Here is a 14,178-nt window from a genome sequence, read left to right on the forward strand (position 1 = left end):
AGTGCTGGGATTAAAGGTGTGCGCCAAAACAGCCCATTTTTAAGATATCAAACAGAACATGCTGATACAAAGTGTGTTATTTGAAGACATTATAAATTCATTGTTGTTAGTACCTCTATAAAAGAAGTCAATTGGTATGAGTTTATCTAGTGCAGTTCGTATGCCTCTTTTTATTGAAAGCAATCATATACAACTATGAAGTAGTTAAAGCATTTTGTTTAGTTAAGTGGTTTTAAATAACAGTGTCTCATCTTGACAAAATAATTGCAACTATGATTATTGTGGTATTTAAGAACAAGATTATTTTTATCCTAAATCATCCAGAAGTATTCTGGGAAAGACTGAGCCTGGTCCTTGACTGGAGGTAGAATTTAGATAGGAGAGCAGTGAGAATGGCATTCTGGGTACAAATGGCATTGAACAGATGTGGTGACACATGGCTCAGCCATTGGGAGGCAGAGGCAGGTGGATTTCTGTGAGTTCAAGACTAGACTGGTCTACAGTGAGTTTCAGGCCAGTCAGGACCATATAGTGGGACCCTGCCTCAGAAAGAACTATGATGGCATCCGTGGTCCTCCTACAGCAGAGGGCCATGTAGATGTCTGTGATCGGTACTGCTACCAGACACCATGCTGAGGTTCATGGCACATGCAGAGGCCGGAGATTCGCATTTGAGAAAGAATGGCATGGAAGTCTTCTGTAACAACAACCTCCACCCTCACCTACTTCACCTCTCCTAAAAGTAAGCCTACTCAGAAAGCCATTGTGATAAAAATTGTGATAAGGATGTTGAAGTGTAGCTCTACACAATTGATGGCTTCTGGTGGTGTTGCAGGTGAGGAAAGACTCAGTTTTCTTCAAGGGTCTGGCCACTGGGAGTTTGACCATGCTCCAGTGAGTATATAGATGACACAAATTGGACAACGACCTCCTCCTTCTTTCTCTTCCTCTCCCTTCTCCTTCTCTTCTTCTTCCTTCTCCTCCTCTTCCTCTTCTTTTGGGGTGAGGAGATCAAAAGGGTGGGTGGTAAGATCTGGGATGGCTGGGGAGTGTGATTGAGGTGTATGATGTGAAACTCCCAAATAATCAGTAAAAATACTGTGTTTAAAAAAAAAGAGGCCGGGCAGTGGTGGCACACGCCTTTAATCCCAGCACTTGGGAGGCAGAGGCAGGCGGATTTCTGAGTTCGAGGCCAGCCTGGTCTACAGAGTGAGTTCCAGGACGGCCAGGGCTACACAGAGAAACCCTGTCTCAAAAAAAAAGAAAGAACGAATGAACTAACGAAGGAGGTGCCTACAAGGACACACTGTCAGGTTGTGAATTAAGCAGACCCTGTAGTGAAACAAAGTAGTGAAAACCCATGCTGGCTGTTTTACAGAGTTTTAATCTAAGGAGTGAAACTAACAAATGGTGTTATAGGAAGTGTTGTTTAGGGTACAAGAAAAGCAAATTGGCAAAGATGCATCAACAAACAATACAAAGTGAACCCAGTGAAGTGAATGTGATTAAGGTAGCTTCATTAACTGTCAGTTTCATTTGATTTTAAAATTTATTGGGTAGCATTAGAGTTATCATTAAGCATTTAGATTTTGTTACATTATGTGACTTCATCCATTCAACAAATATTTAAGTGCCTATTAATAAACATTCACATGGGGACAGACCTGATGAAGACCTTTCCGGCTGTGTTTTCAGAAGACCTGGGGTCATGATTGCTAGGGTGGCTCTTCAGTTTGTTCAGAAGCTGCTGTGGTCAAGAATGAGCGGAACCCTGGGCAAAGTGCTTGATGCGTGGACCAATACAGTTTCTAAGCAAGACTCTTCCCTCCGAAGATTCAGAGGTTTGGGAGAGAATCCCGTTTTTTCTGCAGGCGGTATTCTGAGGATCAGTTGGTACTACAAGATGAAGCCCACTCATGGCATCGGAAGATACAGACACTTGGTGAGAGTGCTGGAGCCCAAAAGGAAGAAAGCAAAAGTAGAAGTGAGAGCCATTAATGTGGGGACAGATTATGAATATGGGGTTTGAAATATCCACCTGACAGATTATGACATTAGTCTGGCAGAAAGTTATGCCCAGTGTGTCCACCACCTCTGCAACTAGCTGTCCATCAAAGTCGAGGAAAGTTGTGCGATGCCCATCAAAACCATAGAAGTGATGCAGCTGTCAGACAACAAAATGGTCCTCGACTCCGTCCTTACCACCCATGAGTGGGAGGTTCAGATCAGCCATCTGAGTGCTGCATTTGCAGAGATTTTCTTGGAAGTACTCCAAAGCAATCTTCCAGAAGGAGTCAGATTGTCAGTGAGGGAGCACACTGAAGACTTCAAGGGAAGGTTCAAAGCTCGGCCATAACTGGAAGAGTTGTTGGCCAAGTTGAACTAAAAATACTGCAAGCCCTTCATGTAGTTGTTGGTCTTTGAGAAGCTCCTCCTGCAAGATCGGAGTTAAGGAGAAGCATGAACGCTCATATTGAGATTGCCTCCTTGCATCTGTTACAGCAGAATTGCCAGTTACCACTTCCCTAACAAAACCCAGGACTTCACCTAAAAGCCGTGTGTGGGTGTGGGTGTGGCTTTGACTGTGTGTGTTTATCAGTTATCTTGTGAGGTATCTTTAAGGAATTCTGTTTCTCTTTGTCTGAACATGCTCTCATTCTACCATACTTTTTTTAGTTAAAGTGAATTCATTCTCTAAAAAAACAAACAAAAAAAATTCATATGTTCAATGCTATGTGTCTATGCAAGTGAGTAAAATATCTAGGGTCCTGCTACATGTAGCTTATTTTAAGCAAATAGTGAATACCCATGTTAAAAATATATAATATATTCTATATTATGCATGTAACATATACATAAATTTAGGCAGTATCTCATTAGGTAGCCCAGGCTGACCTTGAACTCAGTATGTAGTTTAGGCCATCCTTGAATTCTCTATTCTCCTGCCTTAATTGGTGTGCTAGAGAACTGAGGCACAAACTTGTATCACCAGGCCAGGCTAATTTTATAACTTTAAATGAAAGAATAACAGAAATATATACTGGATATCTGATTAAGGGAGAATTGGAAGTCAGGTAAGGTTTTTCTGACATTTAAGTTAAATCTTATTTAAATCTAATTAGTGAGAGGAATACTTTCTGGATTGCATGAAAAGCTCTCGATTTAAGAAAAATAGAATCACCTGATGAATTTTTTCTGTGTAGCCCTGGCTGTCCTGGATCTTGCTCTATAGACCAGGCTGGCCTCGAACTCAGAAATCTTCCTGCCTCCGCCTCCCAAGTGCTGGGATTAAAGGTGTGCGCCACCACTGCCTGGCCTTCACCTGATGATTTTTTTTTTTTTTTTAAAGATTTATTTATTTATTTATGTAAGTACACTGTAGCTGTCTTCAGACACTCCAGAAGGGGGCATCAGATCTTGTTACGGATGGTTGTGAGCCACCATGTGGTTGCTGGGATTTGAACTCAGGACCTTCTGAAGAGCAGCCGGGTGCTCTTACTCGCTGAGCCATCTCACCAGCCCTCACCTGATGATTTTTAAAGCAGGACAGCTACATAAGCTACTTTGCTTATGTGACTTGATGGGGAGGTGAGTGTAGATGTAGAATTTGGGAGAGTAGATAGGATTCTACTGTAGGTCACTGTGAGAAACAGAGGTGACATGGAGTGAGCGGGTTGGTGGCCGAGGAACAGCTGAAGAGAGTAGAGACTTTAATGTGGATGTAAAGCTGTCTGGACTTGGTATGCTGATTTAGATGAAACATGCAGCAGGTGTGAGGTCCCTAATGTAGCCTTTCTGGTCTGCAGTATGTAGGGAAGTGGATTTCAGAAAAGAGAAGGATTGAGTTAGAGGGATGGGTTTGACAGGTAAGCATGCCAGCCTGACTGTCATATCATTGAACTTGGGTAACTAACCTAATTTGGGAATCAGAATACTTAGTTAAGTATTCTGTCTCTGTAACAGAGTACTTGAAATAATCAGCTTAAGCCAAGTGTGTGCCCCAGGTGGTAGTTTACCCCTGGAGGCCTAGCTGCTTAGAAGGTTGAGGGTAACTGGGGCCCCTGACTGTGAGATTAGTAAGCTGGGTAGGATAGGAAGATGTGATTTCATTATAAAATAGTTGGAAACAGTTTGATTTGATTTGTAGCCTTGGAGGTTCTGAGCTATGATTGTCCTAGTTTTCTTTCTGTTACTGTGATAGAGCACTGTGGCCAAAACCAACTTGGGGACATCCAGATCACAGTCCATCATGAAGAGGAATCAGGGCAGAAACTTCAGATAGGAACTAAAGAGAGGCAAGAGAGCATGCAGTTTAGTAACTTGTGCTCCATTGCTTGCTCAGCCTGCTTTCTTATACAACCCAGGATCAACTACCTCAAAGTGGCACTGCCCTTAATGCCTCTTTGCCTCAGTCATTAGGAAAGTGCACCACAGACTTGCCTAAAGGTCAGTCTGATGGAGAGGTTTTGGGTTTTTTTTTTCCCTTAATTGAGTTTTCCTCTTCCCAGATGACTCTAGCTTATATAAAATTGACAAAAACTAAAACAGTGACTGTGTAACAGCATATGGTAAAAGCATTGACATAGCCAAATGCATTTTATAGCCATCAACCAAAGGAGAAAGTCCCAGGGTCCTGTAATATGCCTCAAGAGTGAACTCCAGTGACCTAAGGACTTTCCATGAACAGGTACCTCCAGAAGGTTCTAGCACCTTCCCTTAGTACCAGTGTGGGGACCAAAGATACATGTGGGGACTTTGAGATGTGTCCAACTCACAGACCACAGGTTATGAAAGCACACATGCAATTATTTTGCCTGACACACGGTGTTGTCATTTGTGAAACTTATGCTAGAGAACTGTGCAATGGAGTTATAAGACAAAACAAACAGAAACAGTTAATGTTTTACAAGTCTATAGTTTTGTATTGGATCCTATTCATAGCTATCCTGGACTGCATTCCACTATGGGCTGTGAGTTGGGCATGCCTAATTCTCAACTACAGTATCTACGTATAGGTTAGTATATTAAGTTGTCATCAGTAGTTAAGAGCTAGAGAGGTGACAGAATGCATAGTGATGGTGGCAGTCTGATGATGTCTTGTGTTAGGATAAGGGCCAATGATATAGAGACATGGATGAACTGTAGAGATATTTAAATGATGGGTTCCATTAATGATACTGAGATCATTTGAGTATGCAGTAAAGCTTAGTCAAGGAAAAAAAAACATGGATTTTTAGATATGGGGCAATTGAATAAATGCTGAAGCTTTTTGCTGAGCTAGAAACCTGCATTTTCAATTTCTAACTCATCAATTTTATAATCTGTTACTATTTTTAATATACTCATGGAGTTGTACATCATCCCAACCAAATTTGAAATATTTCATCATCTCCAAAAGGCAACTACTAATCTACTTTCTGTCTCTGTGGATATTTTACACATGATATCCTATAGTGTGTAGTAATTTGTGACTGGATCCTTTCACTTAGCATACTTTTAAGTTCATTCCTTGTTGCATCATGTATCAGTGCAAGTTTTTTATTGCTAAGTATTACTCTGTTATATACCACATTTTCCTGCTTTATTCATTAATTGGACATTGGCTAGTGTCCCAGTTTCATTTTTGTTACTGTGATAAAATATTCTGGCAAAAATCAACACAGGAGAAGGAATGGTTTATTGGCTTGCAATCCCAGGTTGCAGTCCATGTGTCTTAGGGTTTCCATTGCTGTGAAGAAGTATAATGATCAAGGAAACTCTTTAAAAGGACAATATTTAATTGGGGTTTGCTTACAGTTTTAGAGGTTCAGTTCATTATCATCATGGGGGAATCATAGCATCATCCAGGCAGATTGGTGCTGAAGAAGGAGCCTAGAGTTCTACATCTTGATCTGAGAAGACTGTCTTTTGCAGGCAGCCAGAAGGAAGACCTTTTCAGCACTAGGTAGAATTTGAAGATAGAACCTCAAAGCCCTTCCACTCTGTGACACATGACCTTCAACAAAGCCACACCTACTCCAACAAGGCCACACCTTTTACTAGTGCCACTTCTTGTGGGCCAAGCATATTCAAACCACCACATTCTCCTCCCTGGCCCCCATAGGCTGTTCAAACACAGGAGTCTATGGGGGCCATACCTAGTCATAGCATAATACAAAATACATTTAGTTCAACTTCAAAAGTCTCCATAGTCTATAACAGTCTAAACAATGTCTAAAAGACTAAAGTTCAAAGTATCTTAAGAGATTCATGCAATCTTTTAGCCATAGTTCTCTATAAAATCAAAATCAAAAAGCAGATCACATACTTTCAAAACATTACCATTCCAAAACATAGGAAAGAGAACACAGTGAGGAGATACTGGACCAAAGCAAGACCAAAAACCAGCTGGGTAAACTCCAAACTCTGCATTTCTGTGTCCGATGTAAAAATGCTTTTCAGATTTCCAATTCCTTCTATCTTTACTGATTGCAAGCAACTTCTTTCTCTTGGGCTGGTTCCACTCCCTGTTAGCAGCTTTCCTGAGCAGATATCCCATGGCTCTGGCATCTCTAATATCTTATGGTCTCCAAGGCAACTTCAACTTCATAGCTCTTCCAAAGGGCTGGGGTCCCTTCTCCATCTCTGCCCTCTGTAGCACTCTAGTCTCTGGCTGACTCCACTCCACTGCTGCTGCTGTTCTTGGTGATCATCCCACTGGTATTTCTAATATGCTGAGGTCTTCCACTATAATTAAGCTTCACCAGTAGCCTCTTGTAGACTCTCTTCATGGTGCTAAAGCTGCCAAGGTCTGCTGCTTGCTGTGGCTGGAATGTGACCCCCCCCCCTTTTTATTGCATCCTTCACTGCCTAAGCTTGGCTGTCCTGAAACTTACTCTGTAGACTGATCTTGAACTCAGGAGATCTGCATTCTTCTGTCTTCTGGGATTAAAGGCATATACTACCATGCCCAGACCTAAGCTTTTATTTAGTTCCTTTTCACAAGCTCTTTATAAGTTCTGGATTGTAGTTCATTCCAGATATAATTGAGTTGACAACCAAGAATAGCCATCACAATCCATCTCTTGTCAATTTAACGCACAATCATATTTCCTTATATCTAAATGAAAACAATAACCAGGTCATAATAATGCCTAACATGTAACTATCCTTTGTTCAACTGAAAATGCATTAGTGGGATCTTGCTCTGTAGTCACTACCCCTTTAGCTCCATTTTATTTTCTTGAATACAAGATTTATTTCCATTCCACTTCCTGGTGACCCTTTACTCTTTGAACCATATATTATGTATTTTTCCTTTCTAAGCTTACTAAGGTTGATCAAAATGCTCTTCATAAGAATGAACCACAGGGCAGAGTCTATGCTATTTTTTTGTTTTTGAGACTTCCTGTATCAGTGCAATTAATCTACATCTCTTTACTTTAGCCTCAGACAGACTCTTTGGACAAGCGCAAAAAGTAGCCACAGTTTTCACCAAAATATCCCACGAATGATTTCTAGACAACATACTAAAATTTTCCTCTGAAACATCTTCAGACAGGCTCCCACAGTTCAAATCATCCTTGGCACCACTGTTTTCCATGTTCCTACTTAAGCGCCACTTAAAACATTCCAATGCTTTCCAAATCCAAAGTCCCCAAATCTATACTCTTCCAAACAATATATGGTCAGGCCTATCACAGCAATACCTTCGTCCCTGGTACCAACTTTTGTCTTAGGATTTCTATTGCTGTGAAGAGACACCATGACCAAGGCAACTCTTATAAAGGACAACATTTAATTGGGGCTGGCTTACAGGTTCAGAGGTTCAGTCCATTATCATCAAGGTGGAAAAGCATGGTATCATCCAGGCTGACTTGGTGTTGGAGAAGGAGCTGAGAGTTATCATCTTGATCCAAAAGCAACCAGGAAGAGACTGTTTTCCACAGGTAGTTAGGAGGAAATTCTCTTGAGCACTGGGCAGAGCTTGAGCATATGACCTCAAAGCTTTCCCCCACAGTGACACATTTCTTCATCAAAGCTACACCTATTTCAAAAAGACCATACCTCCTACTAGTGCCACTTCCCATGGATCAAGCATATTCAATCTACCACACCATAATAGCAGGGAAATCAAGGCAGCAAGACCTTAAAAGCAGGTAGTTATATCATATCCACAGTCAAGAGCAGATAAATAGATCTTGCATGTCTAGCTTTTTGTTCTGTCTCACATAGCTCAGGACCCCCCGCTGAGAGAGTGGTACTGCCCACAATGGGCTGGGACATGCTCATGGGTTAGCTTCATCTAGGTAATTCCTTATTAAACACTGTTCCAAGGTAATTATAGGTTGTGTCAAGTTGACAGTTAAAACTAACGAGTTATAGGTCGTTTACAGTCTAGGCTATTGTGATGATGTTGCTGTGGGCATTTGTGTTTAAGTTTTGTATGGATATATGCTTTCATTTCTCTTGGAATGCTGGAGTCAGATGCTAATTATGTTTAACATTTTTGAGGAACTACCAGACTGTTCCAAAGTGACCACACCTTTTTGCGTCAGCAAAACCTTTTGATTAAAACAGTGTCAGTGGATTAAAACATTATTTGCAGAGTTTCTCAACTAATTAATAAAAACTGTTTAAATTGTTTATTTTGGTAGTATGAAACTACAGCACAGAAGAAATTCGCAGAAGAACTTCAAAAACGAGAACAGTTTTTAGCAGAACGAGAACAGCTGCTTTTCAGACATGAAACCGCCTTGAGCAAAATTAAAGGTGTTAAAGAAGAGGTTTTGACAAGATTTCAGATTTTAAAGGAGGTAATCCTACAGTGTTTGATCATAAAGTAATTCTTCTTTTAGCTTCATTATGACCATCTTGCCATATTTGCTTATTTCACCTCTCTTCTTCCTCTTTGCATACACACACACACACACACACACACACACACATTATTTTCTTTCTTTTTTGTTGGAAATAAATTTTTTTCATTCACTGTATTCTGACTACAGTTTATCCTCCCTCATCTCCTCAGACCCTTCCTGCCTCCACACCCATCCTATTTCATGCCTTTTCTTCTCTCTTTAGGAAACAAACTAGCAAACAAAAAAAGAAAACCAACAAAAAAACAAAGAAAAAGCATGAGAAACATGTACACAAAAAAAATGCACAAAGCATTACAAGACCAACAAAACACTCTAAAAAACACCACTGAATTTGTTTTGTGTTGGCCATCACTGAGCCTAGGGCCTGCCCTTTCTTTGTGGTAAGTATATTCAGTGAGACTCCATTGGAGAAAACCAGTTTTTCTTTGTGACCAGTTGACAACTGAAGATAGCTTCTGGGTTAAGTAAGGGTTTGAACTTGTGTTGGAATCCCATCTGGTTTGGAGCTATGCAGGCCCTGTACATTCTGCCACAGACTCTGTAAGTTCATATGTGCGTCAGTCTTGTGTCTGCAAGGCACCATTTCCTTGCTGTTTTCCGCCCCCACTGGCTCTTACAGTCTTTCTGCCTTGCCTTCCACCTAGTATCCTGAGCCCTAAGGAGAAAGATGTGCTAGACTTCCTATTTAGGACTGAGTGTTCCAAGGGCCCTCACTCTCAGCACATTGTCCAGTTGTGGCTCTCATTAGTTCCTATCTCCTGCAGCAGCAAACTTCTGTAATGATGGCTGATCAGTGAACATAGCAGAATGTCATTAGGAGTCATTTTATTGCTATGGTCCTTTAGCAGAACAATAGTATTTGGTTTCCCTCTAGGTCTGTGGCCATTCTCGTCCCTGTTTTTTGGCCATCTGAGCAGTGTTAGGCATGGATTCCATCTCTTGGAGTGGACCTTAAATTCAATCACACAGTGGCTGGTCACTCCCACAGTTGAGTCAGCGTATCATACAGGCAGTTCACCATTGTGGATCGAAGGGTTTATAGCTGGTTTAGTGTTTGCCTTTCTCCACTGGTAGTGTGCTGGGTACTATGAACAGTCAGTAGGGTACAGGCTCTAGTTGGGCACCAGCACAGTGTTCGATGAGATTTGTAGGTGTCTATTTCCCCTTCCTTGGGAGTTCTTTCTCTTCGCCTATTCCCTTAATCTCTGTGGTGTGACATGCCTATCCAAGGCTTAGACGCTCACACCCACATGTAAGAGAATGCATACTATTTTGTCTTTTTAGGTGTGGGTTACCTCACTCAGGATGATTTTTCTAGCTCTATCCATTTACCTGTGAATTTCATTTTTCTTTAAGGCTGAGAAATACTCAGGAATATGTAAATGCACTACATTTTCATTAGCCCTTCATCTGTTGAAGGTCACTGAGGCTATTAGAATAGAACAGCAATGAACATGGATGAGCTAGTATTTCTAGTAGGATGTAGAATCCTTTGAGTATATGCCTGTCTTAGGGTTACTGATACTGTGATGAAACGCCATGACCAAGACAACTTGGACAGGAAAGGGTTTGTTTGGTGTATGCTTCCACATCACTAATAATTTGTTGATTATCAAAGGAAGTCAGGACAGGAACGCCATCAGGACAGGAGTGTGAAAGGAGGAGCTGATGCTGAGGTCATGAAAGAGTTCTACTTACTTACTGCCCTGCTCCCCATGACTTGCTCAGCCTGCTTTCTTATAGAAATCAGGACCACCAGCCTCAATAAAGCTTGGCCCTCCCCATCAATCACTAATTAATGAAATGCCCTGTGGACTTTCTTCTGTCTGGTCTTACACAGACATTTTCCCAGTTGAGACTCCTTCCTCTCTTGATGACTCCAGTTTGTGTAAACTTGATACGCCAGCACAATGCCCAAGAGTGGTAAGCTAGATCTTGTGGTAGATCAAATCCCAGTTCCCTGAGGAACTACCACACTGATTTTCATAGTGGCTGTTCTTGTCTGCACTCCTCCCAGCAGCGGACAACTGTTTCCCTTCCCCATATCCTAACCAGCATGAGCTATTGGTTTTATTGATCCTGGCCATTTTGATTCTGATAAGATGAAATCTCAAAGTAGTTTTGTTTCTCATTTCCTTGATGACTAAAGATGTTGAACATAATACTTTCTTTCTCAGCCATTTGTGTTTTATCTTTTGAGAATACTGTTAGTTCTGTACCCCATTTTTAATTGGGTTGTTTTCTTCGTGTCCAGTTTAAAAAAATTGACCCTCTATTAGATGATTAATTAATGATTAATTTTCCCATCTGTAGCCTGCCAGTTTGTCCTAATGATGTTATATTTTGCTTTGTCTTTTGCTCATAAAAACTTTGTAGTTTTATGAGATCCCATTGATTAAGTGTTGTTCTTGGCACCTGTGTTATTATTGTCCTGTCCAGGAAGTCTTTTCTAGTACTTATGAGTTCAAGATTATTCCCTACTTTCTCTTCTATCAGATTCAGGGTATCTGGCCATATCTTGAGGTCTGTGATCCATGAAGACTTGAGTTCTGTCCAGGGAGATATATTGATCGATTTGCATTCTTCTATATGCAGCTATACAATTTAACCAACAACATCTGTTGAAGATGTTGTCTTTTTTTCCACTGTGTATTTTTGTTAAGAAATCAGGTGCTGGGTCTGGAGAGAAAGTGGTTAAGAGCACTGACTGCTCTTCCAGAGGTCCTTAGTTCAAGTCCCAGCAACCACATCGTGGCTCATGATCTGTCCTCTTTTGGTGCAAAGGCTTCCATGTAGAGAGAGCACCCATATACAAAAAAATGAATCAATAAATCTTTAAAAAAAAAATTAGGTGCCCATAGGTATGTGAACCTATCTGGGCCTTCAATTTGATTACATTGATTGATATGTTTTTATGCCAACACCATGCTGTTTTTATTACAATAATAGCTTGGTAGTATTACTTGATGCCAGGTGTGGTGATACCTCCAGCAGTTTTCTTATTATTCAGAGCTGTTTTAGCAATTCCAGGAATTGGGTTTTGAAATGAAAATGAAAGGTTTCTTTCTTCAATTTCTATGAAGAATTGTGTTGGAATTTTGATGGGGATTGCATTTAATTTGTAGATTGCTTTTAGTAGATGTCCATGTTCATAACATTAAACCTACTGCTCTACGAGCGTGGGAGGTCTTTCCATCCTCTGACGACTTCTTCCGTTTATTTCTTCAGTGCCTTTAAGTATTTATTATACAAGCCTTTCACTTTCTGGTTAGAGTTACTCGTGTGTGTGTGTGTGTGTGTGTGTGTGTGTGTGTGTGTATGTATGTACACATATACATATTTACTTAAAGGTTTAAATATGTATATATGCTTAAATACATTGATTAGAGTTTTGATGGAAGAATTTCAGCTTTAATTAATTTATGTTTAATAGCATTATTTTTTGGTGGGAATTTAACTTGGGGCCTTGGGCATGTTAGCCCTACTGATACGGGATTCTTAGCTGTTATTTTTATCAGACTTCCCTTTCTTCTAGCAACATGGTTCGGAAATTGAACACTTAACGGAAGCTCTTAAGGAAAAGAATAAAGAGAACAAGAGAATGAGGTCCTCCTTTGAGACCCTGAGAGAACTGAATGATAGCTTAAGAAAACAGGTATACCTTTCCCATATGTATTAGATGTTACGATTGTATTTAAGGAATTTAAGTCAGTCTTAAAACATTTTAGCTAGAAAGAATTCAATAAATCTGTTAGCTTTATTATAACATTCTTGTAAACATAAATATTTAAATTCCTGCTTCCTCTTTTTCATCTAGCATATACTTGGCAATGTGAAAAAATTAAAAATGAAAGATCTTTACTAGATTAACAGCAAGCACAGGGACTGAAGAGATGTCTCAGTGGTTATGAGCCCTGACTGCTCTTCCAGAAGACTGGGTTCAGCTCCTAGCATCCACATGGCAGCTCACAAGTGTCCCTACCTCCAGTTCTAGGGGAATTTGATGCCCTCTTCTGGCCTCACATGTACTGCATGCATGTGTACACAGACATACATGCAATCAAAACTCCCATAAGTACATTATTTTTAAAGCATACATAAGAAAAAACTTTGTAAATTGAGACTGGATCAACTTCCTCTTTATATGAGTCTAGGACCCAAGCTCTCAGATATTACCACTGTGTTTTAGGGTAGGTCTTCCAACCTCACTTAACCTAATCAAAGAGAACCCCTCACTTGCGTGTCAGAAGGCTAACCCAGTTTATTCCATATAGATGGGGACCTGCCTTGTGAATGGTTAGACTCTGTCTTGTTGATAGTCATCATAGGAGTTTTGAAAATTTTTCATAAAATGTAAAGTTTCTTAGCTACCGTTAGCATTTTTGAATGAAATGGGAATTTTTAGCTGTTTGGTTACATTGCTTAAGTACCTGATAAGATTAGACAGTACATTGAGAAATCGTGTCAAGATAGTTTAAAATTTTTATTGAAATATGTAATTTCTTCCCTTCCTCAGCTAAATGAAGTGAGCGAGGAAAACAAGAAGATGGAGATTCAGGCCAAAAGGGTCCAAGCTCGTTTAGATAACTTACAGGTAAGTTGCCTGCTTTTCTCTCATTAGTTTTTGTTTTTAGAATTTTTTTTAGTGCATATGTGTGTGTCTGGGTGAGTGTATGCCATGTGTGTAGTTGGCTACAGAGGCTATAAAAGGGCATTGGAACCCCCAAGACTGGAATTTTAGGCAGCTGTGAGCTACCCAACTCATATCTGCTCCTCTGGAAGAGCATACCTTTTTAAATTGCAGAGGCACCTCTCTAGTCCTTGTCATAATTTTTAAATTAACTCTTTTATGTATATGTGTATTTGTGGCATGTATGTCTGTATACTGTATGCACACCTGGAGCCCATGGAAGTCAGAGAGGGTGTTGGATTTCCCTGGAACTGGAGTTAGATGGCTGTGAGCCACTATGTGCGTGCTGGACATTGAATTAGGGTCCTCTGAAAGACCAGCCATACATCTGTCCAGCCCTGTCTTGAATTTTTAAATGATTTGCTGCGTTTTATAAGATTGCTGCTTAATTTCTGGCTATGTGCTGTTGCAGAGGAAGTATGAGTTTATGACAGTGCAGAGACTGAAAGGAGAGTCCCAGGCTGCTCACGAAGTGAGGAGTTCAAAACAAGACAAGGCACCAGCTCCAAAACCCTTCAAGGTATGACACGATTATCAAACTATCGACCCTTCAAGGTATGACATGATTATCAAACTATCAACCCTTCAAGGTGTGACATGATTATCAAACTATCAACCCTTCAAGGT

The 14,178-nt window shown here is 40.4% G+C and overlaps 1 protein-coding gene and 1 pseudogene across 1 annotated transcript in view; both read left to right on the plus strand.

Annotated features, from left to right (window-relative positions):
- The window catches only part of Ccdc138 (coiled-coil domain containing 138), a 96,472-nt gene that overhangs the window by 44,821 nt on the left and 37,473 nt on the right, over positions 1-14,178 (plus strand). The window contains exons 7-10 of the mRNA XM_021205204.2: positions 8,637-8,795; positions 12,397-12,516; positions 13,378-13,455; positions 13,964-14,071. Of these exons, the coding sequence (XP_021060863.1) occupies positions 8,637-8,795; positions 12,397-12,516; positions 13,378-13,455; positions 13,964-14,071 (465 nt within the window). The remainder of the gene's footprint in view (positions 1-8,636; positions 8,796-12,396; positions 12,517-13,377; positions 13,456-13,963; positions 14,072-14,178) is intronic.
- LOC110326633 lies at positions 1,760-2,386 on the plus strand (annotated as a pseudogene).

The sequence above is a fragment of the Mus pahari genome, chromosome 9 (assembly GCF_900095145.1).
Source record: "Mus pahari chromosome 9, PAHARI_EIJ_v1.1, whole genome shotgun sequence".
Classification (NCBI taxonomy): domain Eukaryota; kingdom Metazoa; phylum Chordata; class Mammalia; order Rodentia; family Muridae; genus Mus; species Mus pahari.